The sequence below is a fragment of the Peromyscus eremicus genome, chromosome 10 (assembly GCF_949786415.1).
Source record: "Peromyscus eremicus chromosome 10, PerEre_H2_v1, whole genome shotgun sequence".
NCBI lineage: Eukaryota > Metazoa > Chordata > Mammalia > Rodentia > Cricetidae > Peromyscus > Peromyscus eremicus.
The window spans coordinates 38157227-38173341 of NC_081426.1; the positions used below are offsets into that span (position 1 = coordinate 38157227).

Below are 16115 nucleotides of genomic sequence, written 5' to 3' on the forward strand. Positions count from 1 at the left end.
CCTGCTATCCTGGAACTCATTCTGTAGACCAGGCTGGCCTCGAACTCAAAGAACTCCGCCAGCCTCTGCCTCCCAGCTGCTGAGATTAAAGGCGTGCACCACCACCACCTGGCCTATGGGTATTGATTTTTAAGTTTATGAGTCTGTAAGCTCATGAGGTACAGGTAAAGTATGTGTGGCCACACAATTACTAGTGCTGAACACTGGTGAATGAAGTTATAAACCAACTTGTAAAAATCATTTTAAAAGTAAAACAGGGGCTTAGGCTACAGTCTAAATAAGGTGAAACACATGTGCCAGGCTCCGGGCTGGATCCTCAACATTAAACCAACCAAACAAACAAACAAACAAACAAATAAATAATACTAAAATTGTATAATGCATCTGGTAGTTGCATTGGTTAGAAGTCTGGAACCAGTTTTCAAAGTCCAGAACTATATATGAATTCCAAGCACGATAGCTTTTGGCATCTGGGATCCACACCCTGGGGCTCTCAACAGGACACAAAAAGGACCTGACATCACTTCTGAACTAGGTCCTTGGTGAATGTGGAGAACTCAAGTCTCATCATGAGAGGTCACACATATACCTGACTGAAGGCCACTCCACAAAACAAATAGAGTGTTAAAAAATGCCAGTGTCACAACAGAAGAAGACTGAGAAACAGCTCCAGACTAAAGAGGAAAGAAACACACAACACTATTGGCAATGCAAGATCCTAAGTTGCAAAGAGATAAGACGTTTGTAAATGTACTTTCGTTAAAAACTTGACATCTGAAGAGAAAGTGTAGAGTAGATGGAAGTAGTGGTTCTGTGTCTTGTTCCTAACTTTGATGTGTATATGACGACTATGCAAAGTTTAGAAACATTTTAAACTATTTAGCTATAAAAGGAACAGGTTGGCAACTTAACACAGACTCAGTTTTCAAGAAAATAACTTGATACAATTTATAAAAGATATGAAGAAACAGATAAAATAAGTGGGACAAAATGCTGAACTTTTGGTGTCCTAGTTAGGTTTAACTGTCAACTTGACATAAGAAGAGCAGAGTCCTCTGAGAAGGAAATTTCAACTGAGGGACTGTCCAGATCAGATTGACCTGGAGCAAGTCTGTGGGGTGTTATCTTGATTAGTAACTGATGTGGGAGGGCCTAATCCACTGTGGGGGGCACCATTCCCTATGCAGGTAGTCCTGGGCTGTATAAGAAAGCTAATTAAGTCCAAACCTTTGAGAAAACCAGCAAGTGACATTTCTCCATGGTTTCTGCTTCAAATTCCTGCTTGAGTTCTTGCCCTGATTTCCCTTAAGGGTGGACAGTGACCTGGAAGTGTAAGCCAAAAAAACCTTTTTCTCCCCTAAGTTGCTTATGGCCAAAGTGTTGTATCACAACAGCACAAATGAAACCAGAACAGTTGGAGACAGTGTCCCAAGGTACGGGAGGAGTGACATGTATTTACAACTTTCCCACATATGCAAAAAGGACATTAAAAAACAACAGTGCCAGGTGTGGTGGTGTACGCCTGTATTCCTGGGTGCCGATAAGTATGTATTAGCAGCACAAGGAAGAGGCAGGCAGGAGGGTGAAGTCTGAGGTCTGTCTGGATTACTTAACAAGTTCCAGGCAAATGTGAGACTACTGGGAGGCCCTGTCTCAAAAAGGCAAACAGCAACAACAAAGCATACAGTATCGCCCTCTCAAAAGATGTATTTCAAAGAGTTAACACAGAATCGACCCCTAAAAGTCCATTTGATGACTCCAAAAGTAATTCAGTAGATACGCAGATGATGATAGTTCATGTGAAGTCTTTAAAAAAAAAAAAACCAACTGACTCATAAAATATGGAAGTGGGAAAAGTATGTTAAAATACTATTTTATATACTGTGAATGGTAAATTTAACTGAATTAATATATTAAGTATAATTAATACAAACTTGATTTTTTGCATCTCAAATGAGGGGGTAAATTTTGGAAAATAATGGAATTGTTTATTCCAGCATATATGGTTAATATGCCTAGTTTTCTGGTGTTTTTAATAGCTTACTTTACTTATGTGTATTGTATATCTATATGGAGGTATGTACACATGTGAGTGCAGTGCATGTGGAGGCCAGAAGAGGGCATTGGAGCCCCTGGATCTGGAGTTACAGGCAGCTGTGAGCTACCTGATGAGTGTTAGGAACTGAGCTCAAGTCTTCTGCAAAAGCAGCAGGTTGTCTTACCTGCTGAGCCATCTCCCCACATGCCCACACACCTAGTTTTAAAAACCATTTAAAGAAGAGCATGTATTCGGCTCCTTTTTTTTTTTTGAGACAGGGTTTCTCTGTGTGGTTTTGGTGCCTGTCCTGGACTCGATCTCACTCTGTAGACCAGGCTGGCCTTGGACTCACAGAGATTCGCCTGGCTCTGTCACCCGAGTACTGGGGTTAAAGGCATATGCCACCACCGCCCGGCCTGCTCTTCTTTTTTGACTGAATTTACCTTGATAGATCATCAAGTGACACAGAGCTTCTCAAAAGTTCTGCCCCTCCTTTCTTTTTATTTCTCTTGCATCCATTTCAGCACAGTGATTAGATGTCCCGAAAAGACTCACAGAGCATTGGAGGTTACTGCTTCCAGCCCAAGCCACTGGGCACCAGATAGGTGCAACCTCCTCTCATTCTCCTGGCTGTGGCAAGCTCACACCTGCTCACCTGACTTGAGTTGAGGTTGCTCTCCAGATTGCTTAGCCCTGGTTTGATGCTACCACAGATCTTGCTGGCTGGGTCCGAAGCACAGTCACTGCTGTTGAGTGAATTCTGGATGCTGTTTCTCAAAGTGGTCAGGTTGGTACTGAGCTGTGTGCTTCCATCTTGTATGATCTTCAGGCTGCTGTTCATGTTCTCCAGGGCAACCTTGGTCTGCTTGATGGCTGCAGGAACACAGCCAGAATCAGAGTGGGCCACACGAGTGCCTCAAAAAAACCTGGAAATGAGCTCAGACAGAATTAGGAGCTGGGTCACCTGGACTCCAAGAGTCTGGTTCTTGGCTGTGGTCTCAAAGGTGGTAGGTACACCAAAGCTCTTAGGAGATGTTAATTAGCTTGACTAAGTGCTACCACTTAGCTTTAAAGATCGACCCATAACCTGGAGGAGACATCCAGAGCTGGGCTGGACAACTCTCGGTCTCTAATTCTATCACCTACCCAAGTAGAAAAATTCTGAAATCTGCTTCAATCTTTGCTCTTGACTGTGTTCTAATTATGCCTCCATAACATTTCAACTGTCACAGAGTATTCCTGTCCCCAAAAGGTAGTCATTTCCCTTACCTCTGACAGGAGTCACATATGACTCACCATAGGCACATACCTGTAGTGCCTATCATTATATCAAAGTCCACCCTAGCCTCCAGGCTCCTTCAGCCCCTACTCAGAAGTACTCATTGATTCCAAAGCCCCTGAACTAGCATCCTGGCCCTTCTTACTTCCTTAACCCTAAAACTCCCTGGCCTGCCCCCCATTCATGGGCTTCCCTTCCCCACAGCTACTCATGCTTCTTAAAACCCACTTGATTTTTCCACATACATCTCCATCCCTGCCCTCTCGATTCTCTCGGAGAAAGGCCCGCCCATATCCGGTCTACTTCCTTTTCTCTCGGCCCTGGACTCTTCAGATTCCTCTGGATGTTTTCCTTCTCTTACCCACAATAAAAACCTTCCCCCTAAAAATGGAGTGGCCATCTTGGCAGTCTCTTTACCGCTCTCCATAGCATACAGAGACTCCACAAAATTGTTAATCATTAGAAGAGAGAAAAGAACACAGGCACCAACAGAGCAGAAGACAAGAGGGTAATGAGAGGCCACACATGTTGGCTTCTGGACCAGTTTTATCTCACTGTCCTGTTCTTTGATTTCAGTTACGTTAGTTCACCAACCAATAAAAACAAAGAAAGACAAGTGATAAAATAAGCTGATAGCCCAGGAAACACATATTTATTTAGTCACTGTCTAGAGACATTCTGGGTTACGGGTACAATTCTGTTAGAGTCCAGGATTGTTATAGCACCCAGTAGTTACAAACATATACTTTCTAAAAGATTCAAAGCATGGGCTGTAACTCAGAGTCATTTGATAATCCCAGGATGCATGCATCTGCAGAAAGTGGGAAAGACCTTTCTGATTCTTAAGTTCAGCTCAACTCTTAATTCTTCATTTCAGCCAATTAACATTTTACCAGCCCAAAGCTCTTCATGTGGACTGACCTGCAGCCCACATGGAATGCTCAGGCAACTGTCATGTTTCTGCTCTCTCCAAAGTCTATGTGTTGCTGGCCCCAGACCTTAGTACACCTGACACCCGTGATGGAAGTACCACCAGGCCTTGGAACCCAGCAGGCAGGCTGCCAAAATAAAAACAAAGACCCAATCCAAGAAGAGGAAATCCAAGTCAACGTGAGTGACCCTGTGAAGCCAGGAAGCCAGGATGGGCTATTCTTGGTCACTTTTGCCACTATGCTTACCTGTCGCCAAGTCCTTAATCTCATTGAGAACAGGAATTACATTAGGTTTTAATTGGTCTTTTATTCTGCCTCCCAGCAATGAATCGATACCTGAATTCAAAGGAAAGGGCAATGTTGATGAGAGCAAGCCTGCTTCTCCTCACACCCCAGGAGCCTACATCTGGAAAACATCTTCCCTCTTCCTGTCCTCACATCCCATCCTCCACTCCAGACTGTGGGCCCTAATGTGAGGAGATGCCATTGCCTGCTTCAAAATCCGCAAACTCACATTTCCCAGTGGAAAATTATTCTCATGGACCTTTAGGCTTTGTGTGAAGAACACAGCATTTATCATCTTGAGCTGTGTTATGTAACCAGTGTCTCCAACTCAGCTACACCGGAGTTTTCTACACTGTGGTACCACTTACATTTGAGACCAGATATTGCTTCCTTGGGGAGGACTGTCCCGTGCACTGTAGGATGAGGAGCAGCATCCTTGGCCTTGGACAAGCCCCCTCCCCAATCCTGCCAACCATATATTCCTCCAGATGTCTACTTTGGTGAGAACAACCTAGCCAAGCTGCATGGGAACTCTAATGAGACATGGTCCAGCAAGGAACAGGGCCAGGCTGTGTCTAAAGCCCATTTAACAGGGCCCTTAGCAGGGCCTCACATGCTCCTCTGCATGAAAAATGACTACAGAAAAGCGAAGGCTTTTCAATGAGCAAAGTGAAATTTCAAAACAGAGGCCCCAAGTCCCTCTGCTTGGGAAACTGAACTTAAATGTTGGGTGGCTTTTTTTTTTTAAGATTTATTTATCAATCTATGTAGATGAATATTTTGTCTGCATGTATGTCTGTGCAGCATATGTATGCCTGGTGTCCACAGAGGTAAGCAGAAGGCTTTGGATGTCCTAGAAATGGCATTATGGATGGTTGTGAGCCTCCCTGCGGGTGCTGGGAATTAACCTAGGTCCTCTACAAGAGCACCAAGTTCTACTAAACACTAAGCCATCTCTCTAGCCCCTAAAATTTGGATTTTAAACATCCAATGACAAGCAGCAAACACCCAAGTAGCTCTACAGCTTTCCCCGCCTCCCTCCCACCTTCATCTGCCTTCTGTTTTGGTCTGTGCTTTATAGAAGGTAGTTAAGGCATCTTTTGAGCCATAACAAACAAAAATGCTAACTAACTTTCAATGCTACTTACCATCCAGGGCTGAGAATGCCTTGTTCTTGGTGGTGGTGTATTGAGCCAATATATAATCAATTTGCTGGAAAAGAAAATTAGATGGCACCTGCCCTTTGAGATGCAAAGTCATAATACAAAGACAGTAGGGATTTAAGACATCAAAAATTAACCCCCTCATAGCACTTTGAAAAAGAAATAGCTAGGAGGTGACATACACACTCGTCTTTTGATGTCACACCCCCAAGCTTTACTGGCCTGGCACCAACTTACCTGTTGTGCTTGCTTATGATAAACTTGCTAGCTGTGTTATTTCTCATGTGTCATGATTCTGTGGACTGCCTAGGTGGACCATGGTGGAGACTGTAAGCATGAGCCCATGTGGGTCCCCCTCTCTCTTGCCTGTTCTTTGTGATTAGCCTGGGTATCTTCACAAGGGACCCTCGTGATCACCAGCAGCAAGAGACTCATAGACACCTGATGCACAGCTCCTAGAAGCTGAAGTTCCAAACTATCCCAAGATCACGTCCACTGTGTCTTCCTGGTCATAAACCGGTCACAGGGACATCCCAGACTCAACGGGACAGATGTACCCCCTGATGCAATGAGTAAGAATTGACAACCATCTGAAGTCTGACACACGAGCCCATGATATTGATTACTCCCCCCGAGTTTCTAGAGGAATATTTATCTTCTTATTTATGGTGGCTCAGTGGGCCTGCTTCCTACCCTCTCAGCAAGGCCACGTAAACATCCTTCTAGAGTTGCCAATCTTCCCAGTAAACACGCGGCAGCGTTTAAATTTGCATTTCTTTAGTTCCTAGAGGTAAAACATCTTGCTCTCTTTGGAGACAGTTATATTCCATCTGTCAACTGCCTATTCAGTTATCTGTATTTTTTCTACTTGTTAGAGGTCCTCACATATGTTCAAACAGGTAAGTTTTCCCAAAGCCATCATCTTTATAAGATGATGAAAGCCATCCTAATTTTCATGAGCCACCGTTATGACTTTTGGCATTGGGGAGTGGAAAGGGCGTTTCCTGTGGAATATTTCATGAAAAACATTATGAGCTTTTGTTTACAAGGTGTAGAAAAAAGTGATTCCACCCGTGCTACCCTGTAAAGCCACGTAGAGCTAGTTTGTATACTCGTCCTCTCCCAAATGCTCTATATGGTTCTTTTTTGAAACTTTCAGCTACATGACACACTTAATGTGCAGAATTTGGAGGAAAGAATCAACCAGAAGGTCACATCTGGTTCAAGGATCCATGGGTTCTGGGGCACTCTTCCTAATGCCAGCACCCAAGAGCATCACACACTTAAGTCAGTTCCTGCTCAGATACTTTCCAAATCACATTCTGAACAGGTAACACATCAACACAGTCCTAGGAAGCGGACAGAAAAAGGCCTTTCCGGTCACTGCCCTTCAGTCACTCTGTTTGCATTCTCCCAAAATGACCTGTGTTTGTGTGCGTGTGTGTGTGTATGTGTGTGTGTGTGTGTGAGAGAGAGAGAGAGTGTGTGTGAGAGAAAGTGTGTGTGTGTGTGTGTAAGTGTGCATGTGTGTGTGAGAGAGAAAGAGTGTGAGAGTGTGTGTGTGTGTGAGAGAGAGAGTGTGTGTGAGAGAGAGGGAGAGAAAGTGTGTGTGTGTGTATGTGTGTGTGTGTGTGTGTGTGTGTGTGTGTGAGAGAGAGAGAGAGAGAGAGAGTGTGAGAGAGAGACAGGGAGATAGTGTGTGTGTGTGTGTGTGAGTGTGTGTGTGTGTGTGTGAGAAAGAGAGTTCTTCCAAAGGAGACTGACACAGCTACACACATAACAAACAGGTGTGCATAAAGCTAAAGAATTCCATCATAATAGTAACTATGAAATATAATGGGTTAACTAGACCACCAAAAAGAAAGGATAACAACACCAATAACAAACTAAAAAAGCAAAACCAAACACCACAGCAAGACTCTTAAAGTTATCAGATACTTTTATATGTGCTGTGATTTTGTTACACCTAAATAAAATAAAATAATTGAAGCGAAATAAGACATGTAAATCCTGAAGCTGTGGATACTAGGCTTCGGAGCTTTTGAGAGTTGCTCTCTGGCTGTGTTTCTTCATCTACAGCCTCGAAGGGCAGCACCCTTCCATGTGGTTTCACTGGCTTCTTATAAGGTTGGGCTGAACTTCCAAACACGCACAGGGACTCAGAGTGGCAGACACAAGGCACCATGGAATGTGCAGGTTGCAGGGTTTTACCTTTGGGGTTTCGTTCAGGAGTATTTGCAAGTCTCTGTAATTGCTCTCTGCCAGTTTCTGGGTCCTTTTGATTCGGGTCCTTACCTGGTGGTTGGCCACAAAACCATACATGATGCCAAGGCTGCAGGGAAAGGAAGAATAAAAAGTGTTGACCAAGATTCACTGTCATCGACGCCACAGCAGAACGGCCACCTCTGCCCCCTCCCTCTGCAGCCTACGCACTAAGACTACCATCAGCACACCACCCAAACTGGGACACAGAAGAGGACTAAGGTCTCTCTAAAGACAGACCCTGGCGTAGGATGAAGTACTGTATTATGACTCTCATAAATGAACAGTGTCCACACAAATACTGGCAGGAAAGCCGCAAAGGTTGCAGGCAGTGTCAGGAGGATGTGTGTAGACCCCGTGTGTGTGCCCTCTTGGGCCCACATGAACACCTCCGTGCACTTGAGCTACCCCCAGAGAAGAGGGCAACAGAGAGATGGTAAGAGGGACTCGGGCTTTCTGGTGGCTTTTCATTTGATTGTTAGTTTCTGTATTGTTCAGATCGAAAAGAACTAAGGTATTTCAGCATCACCGCAGGAAGCCTACGTCCATTTCCTGTCGCTGTGATAAAATATGCCCACGGTGACTTCCTTCCCACACCACACTAGATTGTGCCCAGGTGACAATTTTGAAGCTAATCATGGCACACACAGGACAGCACACCCACTGTTCGTTTACGTGAAGTACGAAACCAAACCAAATGATGGTGCTAAAAAAGGCCACGGTTGTTGTGATGAAGGACGAGTGCTCTTTTCATGGCTGGATTTTCATCATGGAAGTTCTTGATTTTGTCCTTAGGAAAAGGATACTTTTCTCTATGTAAAATACATATCATAAGAAACTCCAAAATCCCCACAAAGTCATCTTGCATGAAGTACTACGTTATATGAAATTAAAACCTTCCTTCTTACTCATCTCAAAAGACTGAATTTAACCATATTAAAAGCTCTTATGCTTATTTTTTTTGCCTCTATCAATCTCTTGATTTAAATTATACTAATTGAGTCATTTGCTGAGGCAGAGCCTCTGAACATTAAAATTTTAAATTTTAGGAGTAAATTCCACGCTTGGTGGTGTAGCACTGTAACCCTGGCACTTGAAGGAACAAGGTGGTTTGACCTCAGAGTTCCAGGCTAATCTGAACTGCACAGGGACCTTCTCTCAAAATTAAAACAAAACCAACCTCCCTAAACCGCAGGGGAGTGAAAACCCAAAATACTTTTGGATAAGACCACTAGAGGGCAGCAAGGAATTAATAAATAGCCCCAAAGGTTTTCCACACAGATCCAAACGTCCAAAATTGTTATTTTTGTAACTAAGCCCAGGATGTGAATAGGTTTTAAGAACAGTTTTGCAAGCAACAGGCAAACCTTGGAAAAACAAGATGCAGTTGCCTATCAGGTTATCAAGCAATTCCTACAATTTTGTGCTCACATATACAGATTACATTGAAAAATCCCATGTCACCAAAAAATCTGAGTCCCAGGGCAGGTATTCACCCTGCAAGAGTATTGTTGCATGGGGCTGGAGAGATGGCTCAGCAGTTAAGGACACTTATTGCTCTTCTAGAGGACCCAAGTTCATGTCCTAGCATCCATACTGGGCTGCTCACAGCAAACAGCAATTGAGCTCCAGGGCATCAAAGGGCTTTCAAGTTCACCTACACTTGTCTGCACACACACACACACACAGACACACACACACACACTCACACAATCACACATATTTGCACACAGACACACATGGACACAAAATAAAAAAATTCTTTTAAACAAATAAAAAGTACTTCTGCATCGGGGTGCTTTAGTTCATTCGTGGCTTCTCTTTCTTGGAACATGTTTTCCTGTGGGAGTGGTGTACAGGTCGTTTAGGGCTCCCAAAGTGACCTTAACATGCCTAGGTGGTTCATGACTCTGAACAGTATCTTCTTCTGCCTCGCCAGCTGCAGGGGAATGAGAAGGTGAGGAGGAACACGTGACTTGGCCCTGGTTCCCCCAACACCAGCTCTGAGAAGATGGTTTTTGTAGCTGGAGAATTTCTCTCCAGCTCCCGCCACCAAGTCCCGCCAGTCCCAGAGCCCACTTATAAAATAAACACACAAACTCTTACATTATTTAAACTGCTTGGCCATTAGCTCAGGCCTGTCATTGTCTAGCTCATACTCTTATATTTAGCCCATTTCTATTAATCTTTACTTTGCCACATGGCTCATGGCTTACTGGTACTTTACATCTTCCTTGTCCTGGCGGCGGCTCCAGGCAGTCTCTCTCTTCCCTTCCTCTTCCCTCAATTCTCTTCTCTGTTAGTCCCGCCTATACTTCTTGTCTGGCTATTGGCCAATCAGAGTTTATTTACATATAGCGATATCCACAGCAGGTTTTCCTCTCTGAGCCTCAGCAGCCATCACAAAGGTCAGTTTGGATCTGATGCTATAAACCAGCTGGAATTCAGCCTAGACTGTATAAGCGCTGCTCAAGATGCAAAGGAGAGGGGCTAGGGAAAGTCTACAAATTCTCTGGACTTGTTCATCTTTAAGCTTGAGTTCTTTCTCAGGGCAGTCTCAGAAAATGAAGACAAACTGTTCTGTACCATTTGGACTGCATAATGATCCACTACTATCTATCCCAAACTTACACTGTGCCTCAGTAAGAATCATTACTGACTAGCACGACACCCTCAATAGGCCAAATGACTGGATGATTTTAGAGTTATGTGCAGAAGCAAGACACACATGCACACACACACACACACACACACACACACACACACACACACACACACGAAAGTGCCAGCGTCTTTATTTAACTAAATATCTATGCTGGGACAAGTCAGGATCACCCCCAAACAGAACTGATATCCACCCTGGGAGAATCTCGCTTTCTCTCCCTGCAATTTCCAAATTATCTCAGCATTCACTCTACTGAGCTACACAGACCCATTAGGTCACAGAAAAAGTCCAAGTGACCTGGAAGTCCACCACTTCCTCTTGACCCTTCCCCTCCATACACCATGGAAGAACTCCCACAGGGATCTCTGATGGCTTGTGTCACAATGCCTGCTCGAGTTTGTCTTTATTTCTACCTAAGTTGTTCAATGTCCTTAAGAGGAGACGGTAACAACCTCCCTGTCAACTTCACCTAATGCAGTCTGTCCCCAGACAGCGGTGCCTGAAGGAAGTGGTTGGAGACTGGGCTTTTTGTTCATTCTAAACTTGATCTGCTTAGACACTAGCTGTGCAAGCAGAGTGTGGAAGCAGAAATTGTCCTTGACCTTTATTATATAAAGGCTCTACTCACAAGGTCATCAGTCAGATCAAAGAACTGACAGACAACCTTTTGGTCCAACGCTGACTGCCAAAGACGCAGCTCTAGAAAGTCCTGCTAGAGACGCTTAAAATCATGTTATCGATAGCTTTAACAAAAATCTGGGCTAAACAGAGTTCTGCAAATGAACTCAACAACTTTCCCAGCAAATTTACTGTGTAAATGTCTATGTTTATTTAAGTTAAAAATGACAAGTCCCAGGGTTGGAGAGATGGTTCAGCAGTTAGCGCTGGCTGCTTTTCCAGAGGACCCAGGTTCCAATTCCAGCACCCACATGGTAGCTCTGTAACTCCAGATTCTGGTGATTTGACTTTTGCAGACACTAGACATGAAAATAAAACACTCCAACAAAGATGATAATAACAATAATAATAATAATTTTAAAAATGACAAGTCTAAAGGCCCTCCTGGTCAGGCAGAAGGCATCAGAGAAAACAGGGTGGCGTGGGACCTGGGAGATGTCAAGTGGCTGGCAGAGTGTTTCCTCTGTAGTTCTCCAAAGTGCCATCAATAACTATTGCAGGAACTTCCCAGCATCTACAAACACTGCAAACCTGAGTTCTCACATAAAACCTCCCAATGTGTAAATACTAGCGGCCGATAAAAACTTCACTATATTGACCAATGCTAGTTTCCAATTATGATCTCTAACCTAAACCTTTCATTTAAACAAAATAGAGAATGAATATTCCTTTTTGCGTCGATTTGGACACTCTCTAATATTCAGTGTATTTTTAAGCAAACATTAGAGCCTAATAAATTAATTTTTCTGTATTTTTTTTCTGTTCGTTTTTTCAAGACAGAGTTTCGCTGTGTAACATCTCTAGCTGTCTTGGAATTAGCTCTGTAGACCAGGCTGGCCTTGAACTCACAGAGATCCGCCTGCCTCTGCCTCTTGAGTGCTGAGATTAAAAGTGTGTGCCACCACTGCCCAGCAATTTTTCTGTATTTTAACAGTTGCCAGCCAATGACTAGAATATAAGGGCACTGAGAAAAACGGACCTAAGGCCATAAAATGCCAGTGGGTCTGTCTCCTCCAGTACCTGTAAGTGTTGTTAAGGTACCAAATGGGTGCTTTGGTGCAGTGTAGTACTATGTCTTCAGATTTTGAGCAGAGGACAGGAATTTTTATCCATAGGACATACAGCATTACAAATTGTTTGCACATTATGGAAAATAATCTCTGCCCATACATACTTAGGAATAAAGACGTAAGAGCTTTTACAGACTAAATCTTTAGAATCTGAAGCAATTTTTTCCTATCGGTTTCTATGGCTTTCATGAAATTGGCCAGTGAAAGCCAAATAAGGACTTTTAGTGGGTAGCTCATCTCTTCCTTCTTAAATGTTACTTATTTACATTTTAAGCAACCAGATCTCTTGTTTCCATTAACAAAGACTCAAGATGTTCAGGCAGACTATAGTTCTGTCTGTTTGTTTGTTTGTTTTGCTTTGTTTTCTGAGAATCTTCTAGCCTCCAAGTCTGGGAGTGGTAAAAACATCCTATACTTAGATGAATTTTGAAGGTAGCCAGCTTCTGGAGGCGAGCCTGATTTAGTTTGATGATATCTAAAACCTTCCCAGAATTCAAGGCATGATTGGGTTTTGCTTTTTTTCTTTCTAGATTTATCTTTATTTCTACTTATGTGTATGCTCGCATGTCTTTGTATGGGTGTGTGCAACTGAGTACAGTGCTCACAGAGGCCAGAAATGGGTGCTGGATCCCCTAGGCTGGAGTTATAGATGGTTGTGAGCTGCCCAGTGTGGGTGCTGGGATCTGAACTTGGGTCCTCTGCAAGAGCAGCAAGTGCTCTTAAGCACTGAGCCATCTTTTCAGCCTCCTTTTCTCTTACATAGTCTTTTAGGCATTCTGACAGTGTAGCAATCATAAATGTGAAGGAGCAGAGAGGAAAGCTGGCCTTTTCTGAGTAAGATACATCTGCTGAAGCAGTCACAGAAGTGGGCATGTAACCCTCCGCAGACAGACAAAGCACAGAAACACATGGCCAGGTCCCGAGGCTCTCACATTCCAAAAGTGCCTTCTGGGAAAGCTCAGAGAAAGCATGACCTCACATGCTTCCCTACACACTAGGGAATCTTCCTCCTCAGCACATATGGCTTTGTCAAAAACAAAATGATAAGAGAATTAAAAAAAAAAAACGCAAAGGAATAGCATGAAAAGCAGACTGGTCAGGATTAATATTAAAACTGACTGCACTAAATTGTAAGATTTAGAATCGATGAATGGAGCTGAGTTTTGTAAAAGGCAAGTAGGAGTGTTCAGATGTGAGTCTTAGCAAAAGCGTTTACCAGCGGTGTGCACGGCCTTCCCTCCGCCTCCTTTCTAATGCGACTTCCATCCTCTCCTCTCCTTTCACCCAGTCCTTTGATTTTAGTGACATGATTTCTTCCCATTTTTACTTGCTTTCACTTTCATACATCTAGAAAGGGTCATTTCCCCTTCTAGCTCTTAATCTTCTTGGCTGTTCCGATTATTTGCCAACAGTATTTAGCAATTATTCAATCATGATGAAAATTGGTAGGGATTTCAAAGAGAAGATGTCAAAAATAGCTATGGTTGGAGGCAAAGGAGTTTAAATTTCTTGTCTGGATTTATAGAAGAAAAAAAAATCACCCCATCCACTATTCTCATACAAACAAGTTTAATGTACAACATGAAATCAAGTTAGTCCATTTGTCAAATATTTAAACAGTAGATCAACTCTAATCTGAAATTATGAACTGAATGTCTTTTTTGGGTTGGAAAAAATTAAGTAAATGTGTAAGAAACTAGAGAATCAAGAGACTCTTAAAAAATAATTTTCAAACTAATATATACTTAAAATAAAAAGCCTATCAAGATTTTTTTGATGGATCTGCATGTTAGGAATAAAGATAGCTGAGCTATATGCAAAAAACATAAATGGAAGCTAGGTTTATATCTTACTTTGTAGCTCTGTTTATATATTTTGGTATTTTAAGCACAGTAAATAACTCAGTCAATTCAGAATGAGGTCCTTTGGAATTTATAGAAATACAAACAGAAGTTCAACTTAAAAAAGGAATCCAATATAGAAAATGTGTTTACTTGAAAAAATGGAAATCCCATCATACATATGCAAATATTTATTAAGGTAGATAAATAAATCTGTGTAATAAAGAATTTTCATAATATTTTGACATGTATTTTCGTAAAGCAAAAAACACAATTAGTTTTGGGGGCCTGGAAAGACGGTCCATTGGCTAAGAATGGTGGCTGCTCTTCCAGAGGACCCATTTTTAAATCCCAGTACCCCACATAAAGGCTCACAACCATTTATAACACCAGCCCCAAGGGATCCAGCGCCCTCTTCTGGTCTTTGTGGGTACTAGTCATGAATCACACGTGGTACACAGACACAATTGCAGGCCAAACACTCATAGACACAAGATTAGTGTTTTAAGAAACGATTTGCTTGCTCGGTAGGGAATCATCCTAAGAGGAGAGGCAGTGTGCTCCAATGGCACTTCCTGATCTGAGCCTGGCCCTTGATGTCTGGGGTATAGATGAAAAACATGCTGGCCAAGTCTGTGGGTGCAGGAAGCGTGTGTGTCTGCAGCTCCTAGGAAATGCTAGTGAACACCTGTTGAGCCTAAGAAGTCTAGAGGCCGTGACTCACATTCCTTTGCTAACTAGCTAGGCCCTGTGCTGCTGGGTCTACCCATTCCTGAGAAGGCTCCAAAGGGAAATAGGGAGAAACAGACACACCAGGAATTACAGGAGAAAGAATAGATTTGAGTTATGTGTGAGAAAGACAGACAAGAGCAGAAAAAGTCGGAGATGGAGAAGAGATGTCCACACTTAAGGCACAAGCGAGAAGGTAAGGAGTCCTCTGGGTAGCTTACTGGAGGAAGCTAACACAACACATATTTGGGTCCTGTTTATGCACACATTAATATAGAGTCAATGTCTACACTTCCACTATGTTCAGTGACAGCACACGTATTTGGGTCCTGTTTGTGCACACATTAATATACGGTCAATGTCTACACTTCCACCATGTTCAGTGAAGCCCTGTCTTTGATTCAACTGTCACTCCTCTGGGACAAGAGGTAATGAACTGGCTTTCTTGTTGGTGAAGGGGATTCTTTGTGGTTCACATTTAAATTAATTCAATAGGTGACACCTGGCCTGGGACAGTAACTCAGGAGCCAAGCAGCTGACTTCAGCTCCATCCACCTGCCCAGCAACCTTCGATTTCTTTTCCAGAGCAGCCATGGCTTTCTGTCAATCATTTCACATATTTTTTTTTCAAATATATAAAAAAAAAGGTGTTTTGCAGGGTGTGGTGGCACATGCTTTTGGTCCTAGCACAGGCAGGTGGATATCTGTGAATTTGAGACCAGCTTGGTCTACATAGTGAGTTCCAGGATAGCCAGGGCTATGTAGAGAAACCCTGTCTCAAAAACAAATGAACAATCAAACAAAAGCGTTTTGTACTCCCCTCCTTCTATTTTTATCAGCGTTACCGGATCTGCAAATTGCTTTTCCTTGTCATAGCTCTTGGAGACAGATCTGTATCTGTGAGTCTTTGGTGGGTATGTTTGTAAGCCATGCATCTTGGCCAAGCCTTTCCCAATGGCCACACTTAAGCACTTCCCTCTGGGTTTGGATGCAGAACTTCAAGTATAGGACTTGCTGTTTTGTGCTTAAAGTCCCAATTATCACATACATTGTTAGACTTAAAACATCTTCCAGCTGCTGAGGAGATGTAGTGTTTTTAGAAAGTCAAGTAGAGGTTTGGGGATTTAGCTCAGTGGTAGAGCGCTTGCCTAGCAAGCGCAAGGCCCTGGGTTC

At 43.0% G+C, this 16115-nt stretch overlaps 1 protein-coding gene across 1 annotated transcript in view; it reads right to left on the reverse strand.

Moving 5' to 3' along the window:
• Prom1 (prominin 1) overlaps positions 1-16115 on the reverse strand; it is a 100838-nt gene that overhangs the window by 39774 nt on the left and 44949 nt on the right. The window contains exons 4-7 of the mRNA XM_059275837.1: positions 7909-8029; positions 5683-5746; positions 4496-4585; positions 2694-2911 (exon numbers count right to left, since the gene is read on the reverse strand). Coding sequence (XP_059131820.1) covers positions 2694-2911; positions 4496-4585; positions 5683-5746; positions 7909-8029 — 493 coding nt within the window. The remainder of the gene's footprint in view (positions 1-2693; positions 2912-4495; positions 4586-5682; positions 5747-7908; positions 8030-16115) is intronic.